Genomic DNA, 23,830 nt, shown 5'->3' on the forward strand with positions numbered 1-23,830 from the left:
ACATTTAAATATAACTTGGGGGCGAGGGGGGTTGCAATATCAAATCCATACCGACACTTAAAATAAAATTGTTTAAATGGGGTCGCTAACAGATTTCAGTTGTGCTTCGCTTAAGAAAAACATGAGTTCAGGCCAGTTCTATTGGACATCAAACTTAGAATATAGAATACATTCAATAAGGGAGTGTTTCCTAAATAAAAGTGTATGCAATTGATTAACATGTCTATCTGCTCTAACAAAAAAAACACATGTGCTTGAAGGAATTCGACTTGTGTATTAAATTTATGCATTGTTAACAGAAGAACATTAATGTTACAGATACATTTGATCAAGGCAGTTTAATTACATCAACTACAGTTAATGACATAGGACCAGAGAAGAGGGGGTGGCATTTCACCAAACACAGTGTTACATTTGTAAAATATATTAGGAAAAGTTATTATGTGTCTTTACTGAAATTCTTAACTTCCCTCATAGTTCATGTTGTCTCCATGCTGGTCAAGCATGTGGAACAAGTTATCACCGTCCACTGCTGTATCCTGGGAAGAACTGGTTGAGAATGGCTTGGAGGGGATTGTTGACAGTCATTGGGTTGTTTTTCCCCAGATCGTGCCTACATGCCGGGCATGAGTACACCTCTGCCTTGAAAGACCGCTGAAGGCATTCCTATAAAAAGGAAAAGTGCAACTTTCAATCTTTTGTCTACTTTTCTTGCTCTCAAAATGGACACAAAGGCAAAATGTCAAAGCTAGCAAAGAAGATCAACTTACCCTGCAGACATTGTGTTGGCACTCAGTGGTAATAGGTTGAAAGACCACTTCCTGGCAGCATATACATGAGAAGACTTCCTCAACTTTGTTCAGGAATTTCTGGGAAAGCAAAAGTAAACTGTTAAGTACCTAGTATCCAAACCCATGGTGAGGAGAATGACATGGAAAAGCAGAAGCTGCAAAACCAAGTCATGTTACACATTCTAATGCTTTCTATCAGCCCTTCAATGGACATAGCATAAAGACAATGCTCAGTCCACCACCAGTGATGACAATCAAAAGATAAAGCATTAACATCAATGCTTGCCTGTTTTTAAAGCTTCAGATGGTCATATCAAGAGTCATTGGCTTTGCATTAGTCTCATTGAGAAAGGATGATATTTTATCTGGATACGGGTAAATAAATTAATCCCAATGGTGTGAAATCTGACGTACCGGGCCAAGGGCCAGAGACTCCATGGCTTCACCCCACAGCTTCCTGTTGGACTCGTCACCCTTGACCCAAGCCTTCTGTTCTTTGGTCAGTTTATAAGCCTCAACTTTCATCTTCTTGGGAGTTCCCTTGGTTGGTGACAACTTCTCTTCAGCTACAAAAGAGGTTAGGAGAGGTAGCATATGGATACAGAAGGTTGGGAGAAAGATGGACACCCATTTGGAACTTCCTCCAGGGTCAATACCACTCGTGATTGTAAAAGTGAGAATAGTGTTCATTAACCATTTGCACCTGTATTCTGTTGGAAATTTGAATGCTACCAATTTATTTTGTGTGGCTATAGCTAATTCTGCAGCTACATTTAACAAAGTACCCACCATTAGACTGAGACTTTCTCTTCCGCTTTCCTTTGGTGGGTGTTTCAGTCACCTCATTTTCTTTCTCCTTGTTTTCCTTCTCCTTCTCCTTGGCAGTCTGGGCCTCCAGATAGCCCTCAGGATACTACAAAATATCAAAAGGATGTAGACTCATCAAAACGAGTTATAGAAAGGCATAGTGGCCCGAGCTGCAGTTAACAGGATAATCCGTGTGTCTACCTGCATTGTGAGTCCCAGTTTCTTGATGCGTTCCTTGCCATCCCTGGTCCATGGCGCTGGCTCGTCGTCGTTTCGTTTGAGCAGGTACCTCCAGACCAGGAAGCCGGACTTGCCCTTCTCTGGCCAGTATTTCACCACCTGGAAGAGATGAGTGAATTTGTTCAGTCAACATGGAACCACAGGACAAGACAAAGGATGCAGGCTTGTGAATTGCTAAGGGTGTAACAATACACAGTATTTTCATTTTGAAATTCATTTCAGATTCAACATCCTCATTTCACGCCTGGGCATTCCCACCTTGTAGATGCCGTCGTATCTGTTGCCGTCTTCAGGGCTGAACTTGCTATGCTTGCGGCCCTTGGAGCTGCGCACCACCCTGACCGGCTTGCCTGCCTTCCAGTCTTTGGCCTCGGCCCCGTCCTTCTCGTTCACCGACGCGTTGCAGTTCAGAGCCAGAGCTCTGGGTCATACAGGCAAATGAGGATTGGGTCATTCAAATGATAATCAAATTGTGGATGGCAGTGAATAATCCATGTCAAAACCCACTCAAAATACATTACAGACAGTTTAAACAGCAAATAAGATGTCCTACTTGAATAATTTTGAATTATACTGAATACAATAAAAGGTGAATTGTTAGAACAGGTCATGATTGTTAAAAACAGTCAACCTAAAGCTCGAGGCAAAGACATGCAAAGCCCAGGCTTCCACTAAATTCCAACCTCATTCAAACCACTATCACACACGGAGCGTTAATAGTGGCATGGGGAAAGTTGTGCTGGTCTGATGAATACATGTAGGAGAAGAGGAAACATACAACACTTCACTGTAGCACAGATATGGAGACCAGGGGAGGTATACCAGCACCAGTGGGTGTTCTCTGTGCAGAGACTTACCTGTTCATATTGGTGAGTTTCTGATCACACGACTGTTCGGCTGTCCTCTTGTTGCCAGACAGGTCTCGTCCTCCTGAGCCGGTGTAGGTGAACTCGTTGCCATTATCCTGGGAACCAAGGTGTTCACAACATTCCGTTACATCTAGTCACTTAATCTCCCATTTACTTTTTTTAACTATGTACATTATGGACACATGTAGTAAAGGAAAAATATGGAAGAGAGCCTATGTACCTGGTCGTCTTCATAACCCCCTGCCAGCACTAGGGAGTAAGATCCATCGTTGCTCCTCCCATGGATCCCAGCTACATGTGGCCTGTGGCAACCAGACTCACTCACCTGTACACAGTGTTTAATGTCAGAGAACAACCTACCAGGACCGACAGCCATCACAACAAACCTTAAGGGGTTCATTCAATCAAATCCACATTCGCCACCCACAAGACTCCCTTTGACAGTTACTGCAGTTATGACTTTCCTTTCCAGCCTGTTGCAAACAGATGTGACTCACCTGGACCCTGAACTTCCAAATACTTCCAACGGGGACGCCAGGGACTGGGCCGTAGTGGTTTGAGGGCACGATGGTGCACTGCTTGCTGCGGCCGACACAAGCCATGCCCTGATAGGAGAAGAGGTCGTGTAAAAACACTTGTGTATACACAGTTTACTAAACTAACAACAAAAAGTTCAGAAGGGTAACTGGGTGTATGATGTCTCAGGACCCATCATTACACCTGCTATTTCACTAAGAGGTAGATTCACCCATCAACATTCCTCAATGTGCTTACCTTTCCCCAGTCTCGCTGGCTGGTTGAGCTAGCGGACGCCATCTTGGATTTCTTCTTGCTGTCCTTGAGTTTCTCTCCTGCTAGGACCACTTCACTGGCATCGTTGCGGCACTCGGGACAATACCTAGATAAATACAGAGGTTAGAGCAAGCAGGGAATAGGACATCAAAAATAAATGCAGTATAAAGCCACTGCATGGCTCGTGTAGTGTTAATATGGGCATGGGGAATGTTGTTCTGGTCTGCTGAATACATGTCGGAGAGAAGACAACTCCCCCAATGCAGAGGTTACAGACCACACTTCACTGTAGCACAGATATGGAGACGAGGGGGAGCAACACCAGCACCGGTGGGTGTTCTATGTGCAGACTTTTCTTCCAAGTAATTTGGACAGTACAGCTCACAGTAGAAAGAAACTAATGATTAATACTAAATTCAAATTTGCCAAATAAACAGCCTGAAATCACATCAAACTCCATTTAGAAACATGCTTCAAGTGCCATCTGAATCAATGGCATGACTAAGACAGTCACAAAAGCAGCTCTAGAAGGGGGCACTGGCCAGACAGACTGCCAGCACAGACATCAGTACTGTAGTATACTTACCAGTCATCATCATCGGGGAGGCTGGTCAGTGGGGGGTTAAGGCAGTAGATGTGGAAGGCCATGTCACACTCGTCACACAGCAGCTGCTTGTCAGGGTCCTGCTTCACACCGCAAACGTGGCAGTTGCACCAGCGGCAGTTCTTTTTGAGGTCATCTTTGCAGTGTTTGCACTCGGGTCCGTTTGACCCTGGAGTAAAAACAGGAGCGAAGACAATGTCAGCCCGTTGACTTGTAAACGTTAAGATGAGTACTGTAAACCCTTCAGTAGGAGATGCGTGTGTGTACTGGGAATATTTAATATTTAATTAAGAATAATTCACAATGCTTAGCATATCCACACGCTTCCCCTTTCTGCAACACACAAGATTTCCAGTGTTCTGTTTGTGACAGTGATGTGTGTTGGGGTTGATGGTCACCAGACTTGATACTGAATGTTATGGGTTGTTCTCATATCATCTGATAGTGATTGACGTCAGTTACTGAAGGCACAAGGACACACTGAATGTTATAATATTGATGACATTATGAATAACGTGATTCTGTAGCAGCTTGCAAAGTCACAGAATTGTTTTGACTTCGTACAAGCCTCTCAGGCTGATGTTTAGAGAACATTTGATACCGTCTGATTAGACCAGGGCTCACCAACCCTGTTCCTGGAGTTACCCTCCTGTAGGTTGTAACTAACATGATTCAGCTTATAAACCAGGTAATTATTAGAAATCAGGTAGGCTTCATAATGGTTGGAGTGAAAACCCACAGGACTGTAGCTCTCCAGGAACAGGGTTAGAGAGCCCTGTATTAGACTAAAGGGCCTGTCTCTAAGAGGCCAGTGAGATATTTTCTATGCTATTGAAGGCATTTCCCTAAATTCTAGTATTAAACTGGGTTCATCTTTGATTGACATTATCAAATGCTCTCCTTTTTCGTTTGCCTGGAAATTCCATTTACAACCAGTGTTTTGGATGAATCTGCACAAGCAAACTAAATATGCTCAGTCAGCACTTTAAAAAAAAAAAACTAAGAACATAATGATTTGTGCAGCCATCATAACTAAAAATGAATCTCGTGCTGGATCGAAAAGCATGTCAAGATTAATCCCAGTCTCTATGGTAACAATAGTATGTGTATGGATCTGCCTCAAACATTGAACTATAGCCTAATTTCAGCCTGCAGAACATTTGCAACTCTGCATGTGATTTACATGTATCCTAATCCTTCATGAAAATCAGGCTGATAAATGCACGGACCCTACACGAGAACAGACTAAACATGTAGGCCGTTTGTGACAAAATAGAAAATACTGCGCTATCACTGCATCTGTGTATTGAGTGCAGGTCAATTATTTACACCAGTGTATAAAATGTGTTGATACTTCAATTTACAAACGGATGCTGGCACTAAGACTGCACTCAACAAGCTGTATAAGGCCATAAGCAAACAAAAATAAATTACCACCCAGGCGCGGTGCTCCTAGTGGCCGGGGACTTTAATGCAGGCAAACTTAAATCCTTTTTACCTCATTGCTACCCGCATGTCACATGTGCAACCAGGGAAAAGAAAATCCTAGACCACCTTTACTCCAAACACAGACGCATACAAAGCTCTCCATCACCCTCCATTTGGCAAATCGGAGCATAATTCTATCCTCCCGATTTGTGCTTAAAAGCAATAATTAAAGCAGGAAGTACCAGTGACTCGCTCAATACGGAAACAGTCAGCTGATGCTACACTTTAGGAACGTTTTGCTAGCACATACTGGAATATGTTACGGGATTCATCCAATGGCTTTGGATGCCGCCTCAGTCACCGGCTTCAATGAGTACGTCGACGCCGTCGTCCCCGGTGACCGTACGTACATATTCCAACCAGAAGCCATGGATTACAGGGAACATCCGCACTGAGCTAAAAGGTTAGAGCCGCCGCTTTCAAGGAGCGGGACACTAATCCGGAACTAGATGAACCATCAAACAGGCAAAGTGCCAATACAGGACTAAGATTGAATCCCCCTACACTGGCTCTGACGCTTGTTGGATGTGGCAAGGCTTGCAAACTATTACAGATTACAAAGGGAAACCCAGCCACGAGCTGCCCATTGACACGAGCCTACCAGACGAGCTAAATGCCTTTTATGCTTGTTTGAGGCAAGCAGCACTGAAGCATACATGAGAGCACCAGCTGTTCCGGACGACTGTGTGATAACGCTCTCGGTAGCCGATGTGAGTAAGACTTTTAAACGGGTCAACATTCAAAGCCACAGGGCCAGATGCATTACCAGAACGTGTTCTCAAAGCATGCGTGGACTAACTGGCAAGCATCTTCGCTGACATTTTCAACCTCTCCCTGTCCGAGTCTAATACCAACATGTTTCAAGCAGACCACCATAGTCCCTGTGCCCACCATAGTCCCTGTGAAGTTGACCTGCCTAATTGACTAGCGCCCCGTAGCACTCACGTCGGTAGCCATGAAGTGCTTTGAAAGGCTGGTCATGGCTCACAACACCATCATTACAGAAACCAGAGATCCACATACCACCCCAACAGATAACACAATCTTCCTTTCCCACCTGGACAAATGGAATACCTATGTGAGAATGCTGTTCATTGACTACAGCTCAGCATTCAACACCACAGTGCCCACAAAGCTCATGACTAAGCTAAGGACCCTGGGACTAAACACCTCCCTCTGCAACTGGATCCTGGACTTCCTGACAGGCCTCCCCCAGGTGGTAAGGGTACGCAGCAACACATTCGCCACGCTGATCCTCAACACAGGGGCGTGTATTTAATCCCCTCCTGTACTCCCTGTTCACCCACGACTGCGTTGCCAAACAATTCCAACACCATCATTAAGTTTGCTGACGACAACAGTAAGCCTGATCACCGACAACGACAAGACAGCCTACAGGGAGGAGGTCAGAGACCTGGCCGTGTGGTGCCAGGACAACAACCTCTCCCTCAATGTGAGCAAGACAAAGTAGAAGATCGTGGACAACAGGAAAAGGAGAACCGACATCACCCTTTCTCCCCAGGAGACTAAAAAGATTTGGCATGGGTCCCCAGATTCTCAAAAAGATCTACAGCTGCACCATTGAGAGCATCCTGACCAGTTGCATCACCGCCTGGTATGGCAACTGCTCGACATCCAACCGTAACACCAGGTCCTCTACTCCGATACTTAATCCACACATAAAACGGTCAACCGAATAGTCTCTAGTCATCTCTCCTCCTTCCAGGCATCTTTTTCTTTGGACTTAATATGGCAACTAACTTTCATAATAAGGTGCATTACCACAACAGACCTCAGTTAATCTTTCAATCACCCACGTGGGTATATGTTCCTAAAAACTAATGAGAAGATAGACCGCGCTTCAAGTCCTGCCTCTCCTATGTCACAAATAGAATTAACTCCCATTTTAGCGCCTGGCAACGCAGATGCTCGTTGGAGCGCGCGAGCAGTGTGGGTGCAATGATTGAAAACGTGTGTAAATGTATTTTGCAATGTTCGCAACACGTCCGGTTTGGGCATGGTGTAAGGCACTACAGGGGGTAGTACGTACAGCCCAGTTCATCACTGGACCTATATACTAGGGGGTGTCAGAGGAAGGCCCAAAAAATTGTCACAGACTCCAGTCACCCAAGTCAGACTGTTTTCTCTGCTACCACACAGCAAGCGGTACCGGAACGCCAAGTCTAGGACCAAAAGGCTCCTTAACAGCGTCCACCCCCAAGCCACAAGACTGCTGAATATTTAATCAAATGGCCACCCGGACTATTTACAGTGACACTCCCCCTTTGATTTTGTACACTGCTACTACTCAAGGTTATTACCCATACCCCTACCTACATGGACAAAATGACCTCAACTAACCTATACCACCACACATTGACTCTGTATCAGTACCCCCTGTATATAGCCTTGTTATTGTGTCACTTTTATTTTATAAATATAACTCTTGAACTGAATTATTTTATTTAACTAGGCAAGTCAGTTAAGAACAAATTCTTATTGACAAAGACAACGCTGAGCCAATTGTGCACCGCCCTATGGGACTCCCAATCACGGACGGTTGTGATACAGCCTGGAATTGAACCACGGTCTGTAGTGATGCCTCCAGCAGTGAGATGCAGTGCCTTAGACCCCTGCACCGTTCAGGACAATTGAGACTAAGCATTTCACAGTAATGTCTATACTGGTTGTATTCGGCACATGTGACAAATAATAACTATCCTACTGTGTATGTGGTTTCAGTCGCCTCAAAAGCTCATCAGGGGTGTATACATTAGTCAGATTCTGGTGCAAAACATTTGGCACAGTAGCAAAACAAACAAGTTATTGGACAAATCCAGGTAGGTCCCTTACGGGGGCGGAAGGAAGCCTAGTGGTTAGCACGTTGGGCCAGTAACCGAAAGGTTGCTAGATCGAATCCCAGAGCTGACAAAATAAAAATCTGTCCTTCTGCCCCTGAACAAGGCAGTTAACCCACTGTTCCTAGGCCATCACTGTAAATATTTATTTGCCCAGTTAAATAAAAAAATATATATAGTTTTGTTCCGTTTGCTTTCTAGTGAATACAGCCGATGAAATCCAGCTAAACAGCTCCAACTTACTTTTCAATGGACTGTCAGATCCAACTCCAGATCCATCCAATGATCCAGGCTCCTCGATTTTGTAAATTTCAGTCAAGAACATGATCCTACAGTCATTCAGAGAGTCACCGGCATCCCTGAAATAAAACACAAGCTCTTCGGATACCCGTCATGGTCCTACTGTGCAAACAAAATGCTATACATGGCCAATGGAAAACTATGACATCAACATAATACAAAAGTGCAATCTATACCATGCAGATAATATAAAACAAGTAATCAATTATGCTATGAGAGACAATGTACTCTCTTTTTGTTTATTAAAGCAGAGACGAACAGGACCAATTATTACCCGAGCAGTATTTTGGTGTAGATCTCGTGCAGGGTGCGTGTCTCCCTCTTCCTCTGGATCTGGGCATCGTACCAGTAGCCGCGCTCCTTGGGTTCGTCGGGGTTGAAGTTGACCATGACCACCATGCCCACCTCTAGCTGGTGCCACTGGTAGACAGTGCGAGCACGCGGGCGCACATCCTTGGAATGCAGCAGCACCACACCATTCTCTGGGTAGCTAGAGAGACCACACAGAGGCAGTGTCAGTATTCAGCTCAGATGCACACGGCAGGTGCTTCCTACATAATGGGGCTTTTGTAAGCTGATTGACATATCTGAGAACAGAAGCAGCTCAAAGTAGTGTTTGAATTCTGAGGGACTTGACTGCTGGGGGCACATTGGAGTAATACAAATCGTTAATTTCAAATGTTCCTCTGGTTTTTACACACTGGCAGGCAAAACAATGTGGCATGGTAGTGTACAAATTATCAAGCCCAGATATTTGTAATTCGTTTGCCAATTGTCGTGTTATGGAATTGCCTCCCTCATGTCTGCATTGTTTTGACAAAGTGATGCATGACCTATCCAGCCAATCTTTAAATATAAAATACTTGATAAAATGCTCACTCTTCATATTTGACATGGTAGTGAATAACTTCCTCTTCGCTGGGTTTCGTGTCAGAGCCCTCCTCTCCAGATGTCTTTGTTATGTTCACAATTTGGGCCTCAAACCAGGCACCCATGTTCAAGTCTCTGGCATCAACAAACTCGTTAATCTGTGGGGGAAATTACAAAGTTGATATTGACACTGCTGAATTAAATATTTTTTAAACTTATGTTTTGCAAACTTAAAATTAAGACTAGCTATTATATTCCACCCCAATTCAATAACTCCAAAATATTAACGCAAATGCCATTTTTGATTTTAAGTTAAAAGCATTATTTCACCCCATCAAGTGATACCAGTACAGCAAATACTAGTGCTTTTGGAGATCCGCCCTGTGTTTACCTTGTAACAGCCAAAGCCGGGGTCGACCAGGTCTGGCAAGTCGGTTTGGGTGGAGGTGCCAGCTGCCTGCACCTCAGCCTCCCCGTGGGTGGAGCTCTTGTCTGACTCACTCTGCGCAGAGCTACAGCCAGAGTCAGAGTCGGACAGCTCGGCCTCTTTGTCCTTGCTTTTGAGGACAGCAGCAGGGGGCGCGGCCTGTCTAACAAGCAGCTGCACTATGTCGTTCAAACCCACGTTGTAATCAAAGATTGTGTGGCCGTCCTCCATCTGGGACCAGAAACAGAACATATTCATTCAGACATGATTACTAAGGACCCCAGCAACACAGTTGTAACGGAATTAAACAGGAAAGTATCCATCTGCCCCACCTGCTTTCCCCGGTAGAAAAGCCTCTGCTTCTCTGGGTCAACCTTAAAGAGTTCCAAGATCTTGAGGCGCAGCTCGTCCACCTTGGTAAGTTTGGACAGGGAGTCGATCCGATGGGTCTCCTTGCCATCCATGGTGCGCACTTGAATCCACATTGCAGCTGCCCTGTGCAAAGGGGAGCCAAACTGGGAGTTAATGGCAGCATTGCATCATCTGAGCTTCAAAAGCAGCACAATTCAATGTTTTTCTCCCACTTTCCTTTGAGTATTACTGTGCCAACTATTGATCAAGTGGATCAATCATTCATTATATATTTGAATAAATACTTCCCCAAATCCCATTCAATGACTGGGGGATTATTCAACCAACATGCCATGCTGATTTTAACAGTGCGGGAAACTGGGTGAGTAAGCCACTCCTACCCTTTTAAATGCAGCTATTGCGACCTCATCCTGGCGCGAAGGCAGAGCTTGTATCAAACAACGTGGCTTCGCTTCCTGACAATGTTCCAAGCGCACATATTTGACCGGCTCAAAACTTGAATAGAATTGCTATGGTAGACAGTATGAAATAAATATATATAATTCGTTTTATTTTACATTAACTAGCGAAGCTTTGTGTTCAGCTGAGAGGAGGCTGGTTCTATCGGGTCAGCTGGGATGAGTTACACATTGTTGTGGCAGTAACGACTACTGTTACTATACTTGACCAGTTACTTAGACTTACTATTGTTGGCTGGTTAGCTTGCTACACATACGAATCAAACAATATTGGGAAACAATTGACAAGCAGCTAGCAATTTTTATTGACCAACAATTTTTTTTTGTTAATCAGGTAATTTAATGTAATAATTAGCTAGGTATGATTCAAAAAAGCGCGCTGTTTCGTTCTCGGCTGGTGGACAAGTAACGTTAACGCTAACTAACATTAAATAAACATGTTCGGTCATATTCAGCCGTCGTAAACAAACTTTTTTTTTGCAATAGCTAACTTTAAGTAAGCATCTTAGTAAATTAGAACTAACTAGCTAAGAAGTCATACGAACGTTGGTTAACAGCGAATGTAAATGGGATTAGCCATTGAAATGTTGTAACTAACTATAGACAACGTTATCAGCCACCATAGTAACAAATAGGACACTGATAGTAACGTTAATCGACATTGACAACACACCACGTTACATTAGCCTAGCTAGCTAGTTAACGTTAGCTACAACATCAACTAATACGTTGTAGTGGCTACAATTTAGCTAACCAAAGGAAAGATTATCTTTACATTGAAAACACACGGACACGTACACCTAGCTTATGAGTTACCATGCAAACTGTCGAGTGAAATTATAATATTAATAATTCACTATCAAAAGTTAACTGGTTGGAATGAGGCAATCACTGTACCAAGTTAGCTAGGCAACTTTCCAAAAAAAAAAAATGTAAACTTGACCAAAGAAGAAACATTACGTTACCTGTTTTTCTTCTTTTCTTTTCTTACAAATGCAAATAATTATATGACGTTTATTAAACCGTGAAAAACGTAATCCTATACTTCTGGATCAAACGCACAACTCTTCTGTAGACTGTTTTTAGAGGACTCAATCAATACGACTCCTTCAACCAGTGAATGTCTCCGCCTTCTTTCCGCTATTGGCTATTACCATTCTGAATTTCTCTCTGGTGGGCTGTAATTCCTGTCAATCAAAACTGTGAGCGGAGCTTAGCCTCAGCCCGCGAAACTAGGGTCTCGCTAGCCTTCCCTCTTCCGAGGATTTTGGCGCGAGATTGATTGTACGGTCAATTTTTTTATTACTCAACCACAGAAACAGATCTGTGATCTACAAACTTTTAACACAACCTTATGCCTGCGACATGACAGATCGACAGCAAACGTTTGTCAAATGTATCTATGTGATTTCTTCAAACTGAAAAAACGACTTTCTCATAGCAAACTTGATGGTCACAGCCATGTCCTGCCCAGAGCGTGATGTTGTGCATCCAGTGTTCCTGTCCTGTTGTTCAGTTTGGCGGGAGAATATAATGCCAAGTGTGAACAAAATAACATAAAACCTCCTGTTTTTGTTCACAGTTAAAGGAAAACCTCCCGATGCCCTAAATAATGGTTTATATTCATGCCTCTCATCCAACCCAGCACCAAAACTATTCATTCCTTGTTTTAAAGGACAGCACCCTGCTTCAAACGCCATTGTTCATCTTACCACAACAGCGTGATAGCGTGGGTTCTTCTATGGATTTTATATGGCGGTTGGTAACTAACTTTAAGGTGCATTACCATCAACAACTGGACTGGAGTGTGGACCAAAGACAAGGAAGGTTTAAAAAAAAATAATCATACCCATTATTCTCATCTCCCTAAGGAAACGAAATACATAATTAAAAACTACATCCCCTGAAGATTTTCTCAGCAGTTCACTTAAGCTTGGCTCTTCAACACCATTACTTAATTCTAATAACAGACTCTGCCTTTCCCTCCCATATTGCTGCCTCTGAAATATGTTCCACTGTCTTCACATTGATCACACCTCCCAGTTGGATGTTTTCCTTCCAATTTCAATTTGCTGTTGAGCTTTGTGTGTCCCAGTCTCAGCTTAATGACACTTTCCTACCTGAGAACCTCCTTGCCTCCACCTTTTCCCACAAAACTTGCCATTTGTTTTTAAACACTGTTCTTATATATAAGAATGTCTGCTCCGAGACACAAATTAATTTAAGCTCATCAGTGCTGCACAGGAGTCAGACTACCCTGTGAGGCCTCACCTCCAACCACTCTGCAGCCAAGAGTATGGCCAGCAACTCCAATGTGTGAACTGTGAGGATTTATGTCTATGCTCTATAACCCACTACTATATCACGTAAGATTGAATTGATTGAACAGCAGTTGTCTGTGTGTGTGTGTGTGTGTGTGTGTGTGTGTGTGTGTGTGTGTGTGTGTGTGTGTGTGTGTGTGTGTGTGTGAAGGACCGAGCAACATGCTGAGACTGCTGCATGTTGCAAAACTGTAGATAACAGCCCAGCAGATGCTTTGTGTTTGTATGTGACAATATTGAGCACATGCTGTGACTTGCTGTATCTTACAAAGTTGTGATTAATCAGCTACAGGGAGGGGAGGCTCATCACAAGGTTTGATTGAATTAGAAAATACTGAATAACACAATAACAGATAACTGGAACTGAGTAGTTGCAGTAACTAGGGTATGGCACCAGAACAGTGAGAATCTATACATCGACAGAGGGTGGACTCCAAGAAGCGCCAAGAGATTAGGACTAGTCTGAGTGCCTGCGATAGGCTGAGCAAAGTCTAAACTACGCTCAGCCTCTGCTGTGATAGGCCAACAGACGGGTTGGAACTATGTCTATCATAGTATAAGAAGAACTGTTTACGTACATCCTGTCAGTTCTCTGTTTGCCCTGCGAGGTGGGACAGAGAGCCCGTATATACGAAAAGTGCATTTACCACTTATTGCTTAGCGAATAAAAAATACATAGCATCCAATCGGTGACTCAGTGTCATACTTATCCTGATACCAGATTCGAATTGACGCAACCCTAACAATTCGACGAATTGACACAACCCTAACACACCCATAATGATCCTTATCAGCACCATAATCAAAAGAAACCCCATGTGAAATGCAAATCAGCAGCGTTGTTTGCCTTAGTATTTAGGAAAAAGTGATGTGGATCAAACCACAATTTAGGAGTGTAAACCTAAGCATTTTGAGCGGTTCTGGGTCTGCAAACCTTCTGGCATCTTGTCCAACAGACCCTACGGTAGCATCCTCTGCTACAGACTCTACGACAGACCCTCTGAGGAGCAGGTCCCTCGAGGTTGGATTCGGACTCACCCTATACAAGTGGAAACAAGGAATGTTTAAATTCATAGGGTTCAATACACATAGTAGGTTGACAATAAATGTGGCTCCATTCACAGTTGTTTCAGAGTCCCGCAATAAGAGCTACAACGCTAATGTTCTCTGGGTGTCACTGTCACATGTCATTGATCCACAATCCAGAGGTAATTGTCCCCTAATGCAATTCTAAAGTCTAATACATCCAGTGTGATTTCAACAGATTGCCCATACCAGTTTGGCTCAGGTCCAATGACTATGCACTTGAGAGGGAAAGAAGTTGGGCCATCCTAGAAATGTTTTAGAGTAATATATTATATACAATTTAGCAAACGCTTTTTAACGACTTACAGTCATGCGTGAATACATTTTTATGTATGGCTGGTCCCGGGAATCGAACCCACTATCCTGGCATTGCAATGCTCTACCAAGATCTATGGCAGGGTTATGAATGCTTTGTGAAGCCTCAATTTAATATGATATATAAGGCCTTTATTAAGTGGCGCTTATGTCATCACTTATTAAGTGCAGGTTTATGTAATATTTGACATAGTGGGTTATGTCAAATTTGACATGGGTAGTTATGTCACACAGTTATGTCACATTAATGAACCCTATATAAAGCATGATATATGGTTATAGATGATTTGTGACATAGTTCTGTAGTGTTTATGAAGCCTTTATAAGCTTCATGTCATTTAAAGCGGGACCATTTTTTTGTTATGTTTTTTTTCGAGAAAATCATAATTATTCACTTTCTTTCACATACTTTGAAGATTATTTGTTGCTGTAAAACAAAAGCTTAACCCTGTGAGATGAAAACATGTTATTACCCTTCAGAAATACGTCCAATAGGCCTCTGATGATCATTTGTAGAACAATATTCTGGAAACGTTGCAAAATGCAACATTGGGCTTCAATAGTAGAAAAAAATGTGTGGTAAGAAAACTGAGAAATTATATTAAAATCACATCAAAATGGATCAAAAACATTTGACCACTGCAAATGTTAGTATGTCTTTCCCCTGTCTTTGTAATTGTCTACACCCCCCTCCAGGTGTCGCCCATCTTCCCCATTATCCCCAATGTATTTATACCCGAGTTCTCTGTTTGTCTGTTGCCAGTTTTTGTCTCGTCAAGCCTACCAGTGGTTTTCCTGTCATTCTCTAGTTCCTGGTTTTGACCATTCTGCCTGCCCTGAGCCTGTCTGCTGTTCTGTACCTTTTGCACTCTGCTCTGGATTACTGACGCCTGCATGCCCTTGACCTGTCGTTTGACTGCCCCCCTGTTTTTGTAATTAACTTTTTTTTCTTCGAAACTGTATGATTCTAGGTCTTCGCCTGAGCCTTGACAGAGTGGACAGATTTCCAATTTTTGAGGCTACTGAATCCACAATAATCATACTGACACACAACAAACACTACTAAGAGATGCATGTGGGTCTAAGGAGATGTTTTTTTTTTTTTTTTGGACCTGTACGGGGTACAATTTAGGAAATGTATTTTTGCAATGTTGGGTCTCAGTGTTAAGTCACTTGCTCGTGTTCATAAATGTTGAGAAATTATTTTGTCAATACAAGGAGTGTATACATTCAATCCAAAAAATGTATTTAGCTTATTTCGTTTTCAACAGATCATTGTAAAAATCAGACGAATCAAATCAAATTCTATTTGTCACATGCGCCAGGTGAAATGCTTACTTACTACAAGCCCTTATGGTGAAATGCTTACAAATGCTTACAAACCCTTATTAACCAACAATGCAGTTTAAGAAAATATAGTTAAGTTTACAAAAAAATGTAATAATAATAATGAGGCTACATACAGGGTGTACCCGGTACCGAGTCAATGTGCGGCGGTATAGGTTAGTCGAGGTAATTTGTACATGTAGGTACGGGTAAAGTGACTATACATAGATACTAAACAGCGAGAAGCAGGTGTGTAGAGAGCAAAGCAGCAATGACTCATCATAATTGTACAACGTTGAATAGTTCATTTTGACATTGTGCATTATTAGACCATCCACACCACAGATAATGAGTAGTAGTGGATGTGTGCAGTTTGTTATGCCCTCAAGCATTTGAGTGGGTTAATTACACAGTTTTGTGAGGTCTACAGCGTCCATGGTAGAAAAATTAAGACAACATTGTATTTTTAGTCTGATTAGGCTACAGTGTGGAAATTCTTACTATATATTTTTTCAATCATAATTTATCCATTTGATTTAGCTATATGTTGACAAATTAGAGAACATTACTATTGACGTGACTGAGATACTGTGTAGGAACTTGAAGCACCATAGACAGTTTTGTCAGTGCTGATTTGGAGGTTGGACTCGTTTCCAGCAAGCAGACATGTCATTCCGATTTCATGCTGTGTCCTTTTTAGTTAGCAAGTTATTAACCAATGTGTACCCGCTGTAAAAATGATTTGAATTGTACGTGAGCGCGAATTTATAACACATTTTCATTTACCCGTTGTTGGTAATAGCATTATGTTACGAGTTGGAAGCGCAGTGGCCTAGTAAGTAGGGTAACAATATTTTCGGCTAACTAGATAAATAGATAGCTACTGTTAGATAGCGAGCTGGCTATCTGGGCATGAGGACGGTGTTTCTCGCTGTGCTATATAGAGATAACTAGCTAGCAATGTTGAGCACAATGCTAGCTAGATAATTTATGCATCATTCATTGATTGACTTAACAGCAATAGCTAGTTGATGACAATGCTGTACTTCTCCTAATTACACGACTGTCTTGCTAACGTTAGCTTAGTTAAGTTGCTTGTTGCCTAGAGGCTGGCTACGAAAATGTTGTTATTACGCTTGATGTTCAAGAAGGTAACGATAACAGTTAGTTAGCTAGACATTAGCTTGGTGTTAAACAAATTGGCATCACTGATATCAAGTGGCCAGCTCGATTGTGTGTGTGTTAGGTAATTATCTGCGAAACAAAAGGTTGACATTGTAAGTTAGCGATGCATTTTAGCTATAAAAAAAAGCAACGTTACTGTATTTAGCCAGGCAGATGAGCAGCTACTGTAGCTAACTAACGTTATTTGTACACCATTCAATCAACACTATCATGCCGTTGTTGTTCATCATGTTGTACTGTACAGTATACGATCAATCGTTCTACTCATCACACCTGATGTCTGCAGAAGGTACAGTGTTAATGTTAATGGGTCTAAATTCCTGACACGTTTTCTCCATGTCTCTGTCCTCTCAGCATGGCCTGCAGAAACCTGGTCTCCCCCAACATGGGGGTGAGGTTCAGGATGCCCTTACAGAAGCTGCACCCTCTGTCTCGTGCCATCCACCACCGGTACAACGCCAGTGTCACCCCCCCGCAACGCTCGGCAGCCCGCCACTTCACCTCCATGTCCCGGCTGCCCATGCAGCCCCCCAAGCCTCCCCCTGGCGGTCACGGCGGCTGGCGCTACCAGCAACACCGCAACTTTTGGATGCTCCGCCTGGCCTCCAGGCTGCTGAAGCTCCGGTACATTGTGCTGGGCTCAGCAGTGGGAGGCGGGTATACCGCTAAGAAGGTACAGTACATTTGAGGTAGAGGAGAGAGAGTTGAATGGTAATGGCCAGTTTCCCAGACACGTATAGCCGGAGCCAGGTTACTGCCCCATAATGTTATTCGAAAGAAGCTGTTTTACTTGTCTGTTAGACTTAAGACACATGATACAAGTGCATCTCTCATCTAAATACCAGTTGGCGCTCTGATCTCTAATTGGCTGGACCTGCTTGGTAAGCGCAGTGAGAGTAATAAACACATAGGTGGTTTACTACCGTTCACACTGCTTAAGCGATATTGGCTTTGAGTGCTGCTTTTCTAATCCTAATGTACGAGTCACCCTACTTACCTCCACTCCCAGTGGAACAGAGCGACAACAGTGACTTACTCTACATTTGATTGGCGCTCTGCTAGGGTATGTGTTTATGCCAGACTGTCAGCACAGATGAGATTCCCTTACGAGCTCTCAAAACCCTTTCACTATATGGACTATATTTACACATGATTCTGTTGAAGTTTATCTTGTATATAGGCTAGATGTGTCTAGACTAGAGGTCGACCGATTATGATTTTTCAATGCCGATACCGATTATTGGAGGACCAAAAAAGCCAATATTAAACTAGGGAAATTCTGTCACTTCTCTTGAGTCCATTGCACGCAGAGTCAGGTTATATGCAACAGTTTGGGCAGCCTGGCTCGTTGCGAACTTATTTGCCAGTATTTTACGTAATTATGACATAACATTGAAGGTTGTGCAATGTAACAGGAATATTTAGACTTAGGGATGCCACCCGTTAGATAAAATACCGAACGGTTCCATATTTCACTGAAATAATAAACTTTTTGTTTTCGAAAATGATCGTTTCCGTATTTGACCGTATTAATGACCCAAGGCTCGTATTTCTGTGTGTTATTATGTTATAACGAAGTCTATGATTTGATAGAGCAGTCTGATTGAGCGGTGGTAGGCAACAGCAGGCTCGTAAGCATTCATTCAAACAGCACTTTTGTGCATTTTGCCAGCAGCTCTTCGCAAGCACAGCGCTGTTTATGACTTCAAGCCTATCAGCCTAATGGCTGGTGTAACCGATGTGAAATGGCTAGCTAGTTAGCGGGATGCGCGCTAATAGCGTTTCAAACGTCACTCGCTCTGAGACTTGGAGTAGTTGTTCCCCTTGCTCTGCAAGGACCGCGGCTTTTGTGGAGCGATGGGTAGCGATGCTTCGAGGGTGGCTGTTGTCGATGTGTTCCTGGTTTGAGCCCAGGTAGGGGCGAGGAGAGGGACGGATGCTATACTGTTACACTGGCAATACTATAGTGCCTATAAGACCATCAAAGGTATATGAAATACAAATGGTATAGAGAGAAATAGTCCTATAAATACTATATTAACTACAACCTAAAACCTCTTACCTTGGAATATTGAAGTCTCATGTTAAAAGGAACCACCAACTTTGATATGTTCTGAGCAAGGAACTCAATCGTTAGCTTTTTTACATGGCACATATTGCACTTTTACTTCTCCAACACTTTGTTTTTGCATTATTTAAACCAAATTGAACATGTTTCATTATTTATTTGAGGCTAAATAGATTTTTATTGATGTATTAAGTAAAACTAAGTGTTTGTTCAGTATTGTTGTAATTGTCATTATTACAAATAAAAATTTAAAAATCGGTCTATTAATTGGTATTGGCTTTTTTTGGTCCTACAATAATCGGTATCGGCGTTGAAAAATCATAATCGGTTGACCTCTAGTCTGAATACTTAACAAATGCACTCTATGTCCAATTATTGTACCCTAACCCATCCCTTGAAATATTGTTGTTGTTAATCTTTAACTGAGTTGACCATGTATGTGATTGAAATGCCACGTCTCTTCTGTTCTTCCAGACCTATGAGGAGTGGAAGGATATGCTGCCTGATATGGATGAATACAATTGGGTAATACCCGATTTCTTCTGGGAGATGAGTAAACAAATTGACCTAGGTGAGATTTGTTTCTGGATCAAATGGGTCTTAGGTGGCAGTAGGTGTGTCGTTCGACTGGAACATTTAGTGGCCCTCCTTTCTACTAATTTGTCCATGGCTTATGCCATGTTCTTATGCTGAATGACTAAAACATAACTAAATCAGTGGGGGCCTCATGCTATCACAGAAAAAACTCCTGAATGCATCATTTCTGGAGTTTTAGATTCTCCTTGACTGTCTAGCTTTATTTTGGTGATTGTTAACTCTCAAAGATGTTATTAAAAAAAATATAGATCCATTGTCTTTTTTGGGGGTACTTTCTGTCTGTTTCACTTTACACTTAAAATGTTTTTCAATGCCCCTGAAATATTTGGATTTGTTTTACTGTTTGGATTTAGGTGGGTCGAAGAAACACATATGCAAAAAAACAAAAACATGAAATGACTCGTTAGAAGCCTGTGAACCTAAAATTTGTATATAGATTTACCACTGTTAAATAACTTGTCATGTTGGTTTAATTCCTGTTAATCAGTGTAGTGTGTGTGTGTGGTTAATCTGACGTGAATTGAATGTAGTATTTGGGCTGAGCCAGTGTTGTCTTTCTGTTAAGGCTGCTCAGTTTGTTTCATTTGATTCTCATGTTCAAAGGATACACTCTACCTACCCTATCGCATTTCTCTTCTGCACACAGATAAACTAACCAAAATGCTGCCTGAATTAGTGGAGATTGCCAAGTTTCTACCAGAGTTACCCGATTTAGATAAGATAGGAGAGAACTTCACCTTTCTCAAGAGCATCCTCTTCACTGGTGAGTACAGTCTTGTGAGATTAAGAAATAGATAGCCATTTTGGAGGCTGTGTCAGACACAGCAGTTACTAAACTCTTTTTGGCCAGGATTGTATATATTTTTTGGAACAAGTGGCAAAAGTGATGAATAAACATCTTGAGCTTTGTGAACCTAGAATAGCAATTGCAGCTGCTTCAAGTGGTAGAAACATTTCTGTCATAGGTAATCTAAATTTGAAGTGGGCTTCTTTTGTCGATTCATACCTGCATTACCTAGCAATCTACCTTCATACCTGCATTACCTAGCAATCTACCTTCATACCTGCATTACCTAGCAATCTACCTTCATACCTGCATTACCTAGCAATCTACCTTCATAGCTGCATTACCTAGCAATCTACCTTCATAGCTGCATTACCTAGCAATCTACCTTCATACCTGCATTACCTAGCAATCTACCTTCATACCTGCATTACCTAGCAATCTACCTTCATAGCTGCATTACCTAGCAATCTACCTTCATAGCTGCATTACCTAGCAATCTACCTTCATAGCTGCATTACCTAGCAATCTACCTTCATACTTTCCAGCTTTGATTTCCGCTAATGTACTGTCAGTTGCAATCACTTCTAACTTTCTCGATGAGCTATTCTGCATTATTAGTAGTATCACAATAACGTGCCCAGATTGCACACGTAGCCAATGGTATCTGACTCTGGACTTGCAGGATGCAGCCATGACATCAAGCTCACAGCAGGGCCTTGACCCTGCAGTGACCCTTGACCCCCTCCCTTTGCCTCAGTCTTTTGATTTGTTTTGTGTTCTTCCCTTCTCCCCCTCTGCGTTCTTCACAGGTGTTGGTAGTAAAGGAGCTTCTGGTCAGCGTTTGTTGTTAGGTGTGTATCCACTACACTCCGTCCTGGTGCTGTTTGAATACCCAACATTGCGGTGTGTGCGGCAGCACCCTGTTTAGTAGTGCTTTGGAGCCACAGACGTTGTCCAGTGCTCTTAGATGGGGACCTCCAAACCCAACATGATTGGCTTCTAGACTACCAACTCGTTGTCTTTATCCGATGATGCTGCTGTTTCAGACATGACAAATTATTGATGGGAGGATTTGTTTTTTTTGGGTGGAGAGAATGCTTAGATTGACATAGTCTTTAATTGATGTACAGGATATATTCTTACATCATATTGTTGATATCAGATTGACATTTGACATTTCTTCACTGTCTTATGTAATCAAATTCCTCTAAAAACACTTTCTCTGAACCAAAGTTGACCACTGAATAGGATGTATTTGGAATGAATTGGATGTGCTGCTGTCGATCTTGTGGTCCACAGTGGTTTCAACAACAGATCCACTGCATCCTCTCCTTCTCCTTTGGTTTTCATCTGACTGTGGCTTTTGTCTGTCCTACTTGTGTGTTATTTCCTCCTTTTGATTTCCAAGTTCCTCCTACTTTCTCCCTGGCTTGCCTGGCCTCTTTGGTCTCTCTCCCCCTCTACTTACATGATGGGAGGATAGTCCTCGTCTTGGAGGGCTCTCCTGGTCTGCTGGTAGCTGATGCTTCTCAAATGTTTGGAAAATACATCTGTCTATGATAGATGAAAACATCTTGAACTCCATCCATACCTCTTCTTTGACTTGCTAAAATAATAGGTGTATTCCTGTGTTGTGTCGCAAGTGGCGCCCTATTCCCTATGTAGTGCACTACTTTTGACCAAGGCCCCATATGGATCTGGTCAAAATTAGGACACTATATAGGAAATGTAAAGAATAGGGTGCCATTTGGGACACAGTACTGTAGTTGTGAGGCTTGTTATTGACAGGTCTTTCATTGGCTGGATGAAGGATTGTTCCATGATGTTCTGAAGGGAAGTATATAAATATGTACCAAGTGAATGTTTGCTGCTGGTCCAGCTGGCTCTGTAGCACCTCGCAACTCCAAGCTGCGTTGTACAGGAGAGAAACGTCTTTCATAACAGCACTGTGTAAGGGTTTGCCAATTAATGAATGATTTCATTGTCATTATTTTATAGTACCATATCAGACATAACTGGTCAGAGAGCCAATGAAAAGCACAAGCTCCCAAATGTTATTGTGAGCAATATTTTCCAAACCTTTGAGATTCCATCATGCGGGTTCTGACCTGGGGCATAGATGGTAGATAGAGTCCTCTCTAATGTTGGGCATGCCAATACTTTTCACTCATTACTGCTTTTTGCTAATATACTATTACCGATGGTGTGTGGTGTAACCTCGTGGTTTTTCTCATGCTTTGTGCTGTTTATGTCTCCTAGCCGAAGCCCCTGGGGACACTCCAGTGAAATCTGCCACAGATGCCCCAGTCACGGCCACACCAGAGGCCAGCGGCAAGCAGTTTAGGAAGGCAAGTATGCTCTGACTAGCTCACCCTCACTCCCTGTGGCATATACAGTGGGGCAAAAAAGTATTTAGTCAGCCACCAATCGTGCAAGTTATCCCACTTAAAAAGATGAGAGAGGCCTGTAATTTTCATCATAGGTACACTTCAGCTATGACAGACAACATGAGGGAAAAAAATCCAGAAAATCACATTGTAGGATTTTTTATGTATTTATTTGCAAATTATGGTGGAAAATAAGTATTTGGTCACCTACAAACAAGCAAGATTTCTGGCTCTCACAGACCTGTAACTTCTTCTTTAAGAGGGACCTCTGTCCTCTACTCGTTACCTGTATTAATGGCACCTGTTTGAACTTGTTATCAGTATAAAAGTCACCTGTCCACAACCTCAAACAGTCACACTCCAAACTCCACTATGGCCAAGACCAAAGAGCTGTCAAAGGACACCAGAAACAAAATTGTAGACCTGCACCAGGCTGGGAAGACTGAATCTGCAATAGGTAAGCAGCTTGGTTTGAAGAAATCAACTGTGGGAGCAATTATTAGGAACTAAGACATACAAGACCACTGATAATCTCCCTCGATCTGGGGCTCCACACAAGATCTCACCCCGTGGGGTCAAAATGATCACAAGAACGGTGAGCAAAAATCCCAGTACCACACGGGGGGACCTAGTGAATGACCTGCAGAGAGCTGAGACCAAAGTAACAAAGCCTACCATCAGTAACACACTACGCCGCCAGGGACTCAAATCCTGCAGTGCCAGACGTGTCCCCCTGCTTAAGCCAGTACATGTCCAGGCCCGTCTGAAGTTTGCTAGAGAGCATTTGGATGATCCAGAAGAAGATTGGGAGAATGTCATATGGTCAGATGAAACCAAAATATAACTTTTTGGTAAAAACTCAACTCGTCGTGTTTGGAGGAC

General features: G+C 42.6%; 2 protein-coding genes across 5 annotated transcripts in view; one reads left to right on the plus strand and one right to left on the minus strand.

The window, feature by feature from the left end:
* Positions 1–71: 71 nt before the first annotated feature.
* uhrf1 (ubiquitin-like with PHD and ring finger domains 1) lies at positions 72–11,996 on the minus strand. The gene is made up of 17 exons (XM_031822419.1): positions 11,842–11,996; positions 10,379–10,541; positions 10,011–10,277; positions 9,629–9,777; positions 9,024–9,239; positions 8,693–8,808; positions 4,086–4,272; positions 3,482–3,605; positions 3,205–3,312; positions 2,928–3,032; positions 2,696–2,802; positions 2,097–2,259; positions 1,800–1,937; positions 1,581–1,704; positions 1,206–1,357; positions 771–869; positions 72–666 (listed from the first exon to the last, which is right to left on the minus strand). The coding sequence occupies exons 2-17, from the start codon at positions 10,529–10,531 to the stop codon at positions 520–522; spliced, it is 2,355 nt and encodes a 784-aa protein (XP_031678279.1). The 5' UTR covers positions 10,532–10,541; positions 11,842–11,996; the 3' UTR covers positions 72–519.
* A 4,564-nt stretch (positions 11,997–16,560) lies between these two features.
* Positions 16,561–23,830, plus strand: part of LOC109889034 (dynamin-like 120 kDa protein, mitochondrial) — a 76,225-nt gene continuing 68,955 nt past the window's right edge. For 2 of the 4 annotated variants that reach the window (XR_004209643.1, XM_031822420.1), the window contains exons 1-6: positions 16,571–16,759; positions 17,464–17,782; positions 19,652–19,748; positions 20,421–20,537; positions 21,371–21,412; positions 22,821–22,909. Coding sequence is in view for 3 of the 4 variants with exons in the window: in XM_031822420.1 (XP_031678280.1) it covers positions 16,731–16,759; positions 17,464–17,782; positions 19,652–19,748; positions 20,421–20,537; positions 21,371–21,412; positions 22,821–22,909 (693 nt within the window). In the remaining variant the exon portion in view is untranslated. Of the gene's footprint in view, positions 16,760–17,463; positions 17,783–19,651; positions 19,749–20,420; positions 20,538–21,370; positions 21,413–22,820; positions 22,910–23,830 lie in introns of all 4 variants that reach the window. The other 2 variants (XM_031822421.1, XM_031822422.1) reach the window with 2 other exon arrangements.

The sequence above is a fragment of the Oncorhynchus kisutch genome, linkage group LG4, assembly GCF_002021735.2.
Source record: "Oncorhynchus kisutch isolate 150728-3 linkage group LG4, Okis_V2, whole genome shotgun sequence".
NCBI classification, from domain to species: domain Eukaryota; kingdom Metazoa; phylum Chordata; class Actinopteri; order Salmoniformes; family Salmonidae; genus Oncorhynchus; species Oncorhynchus kisutch.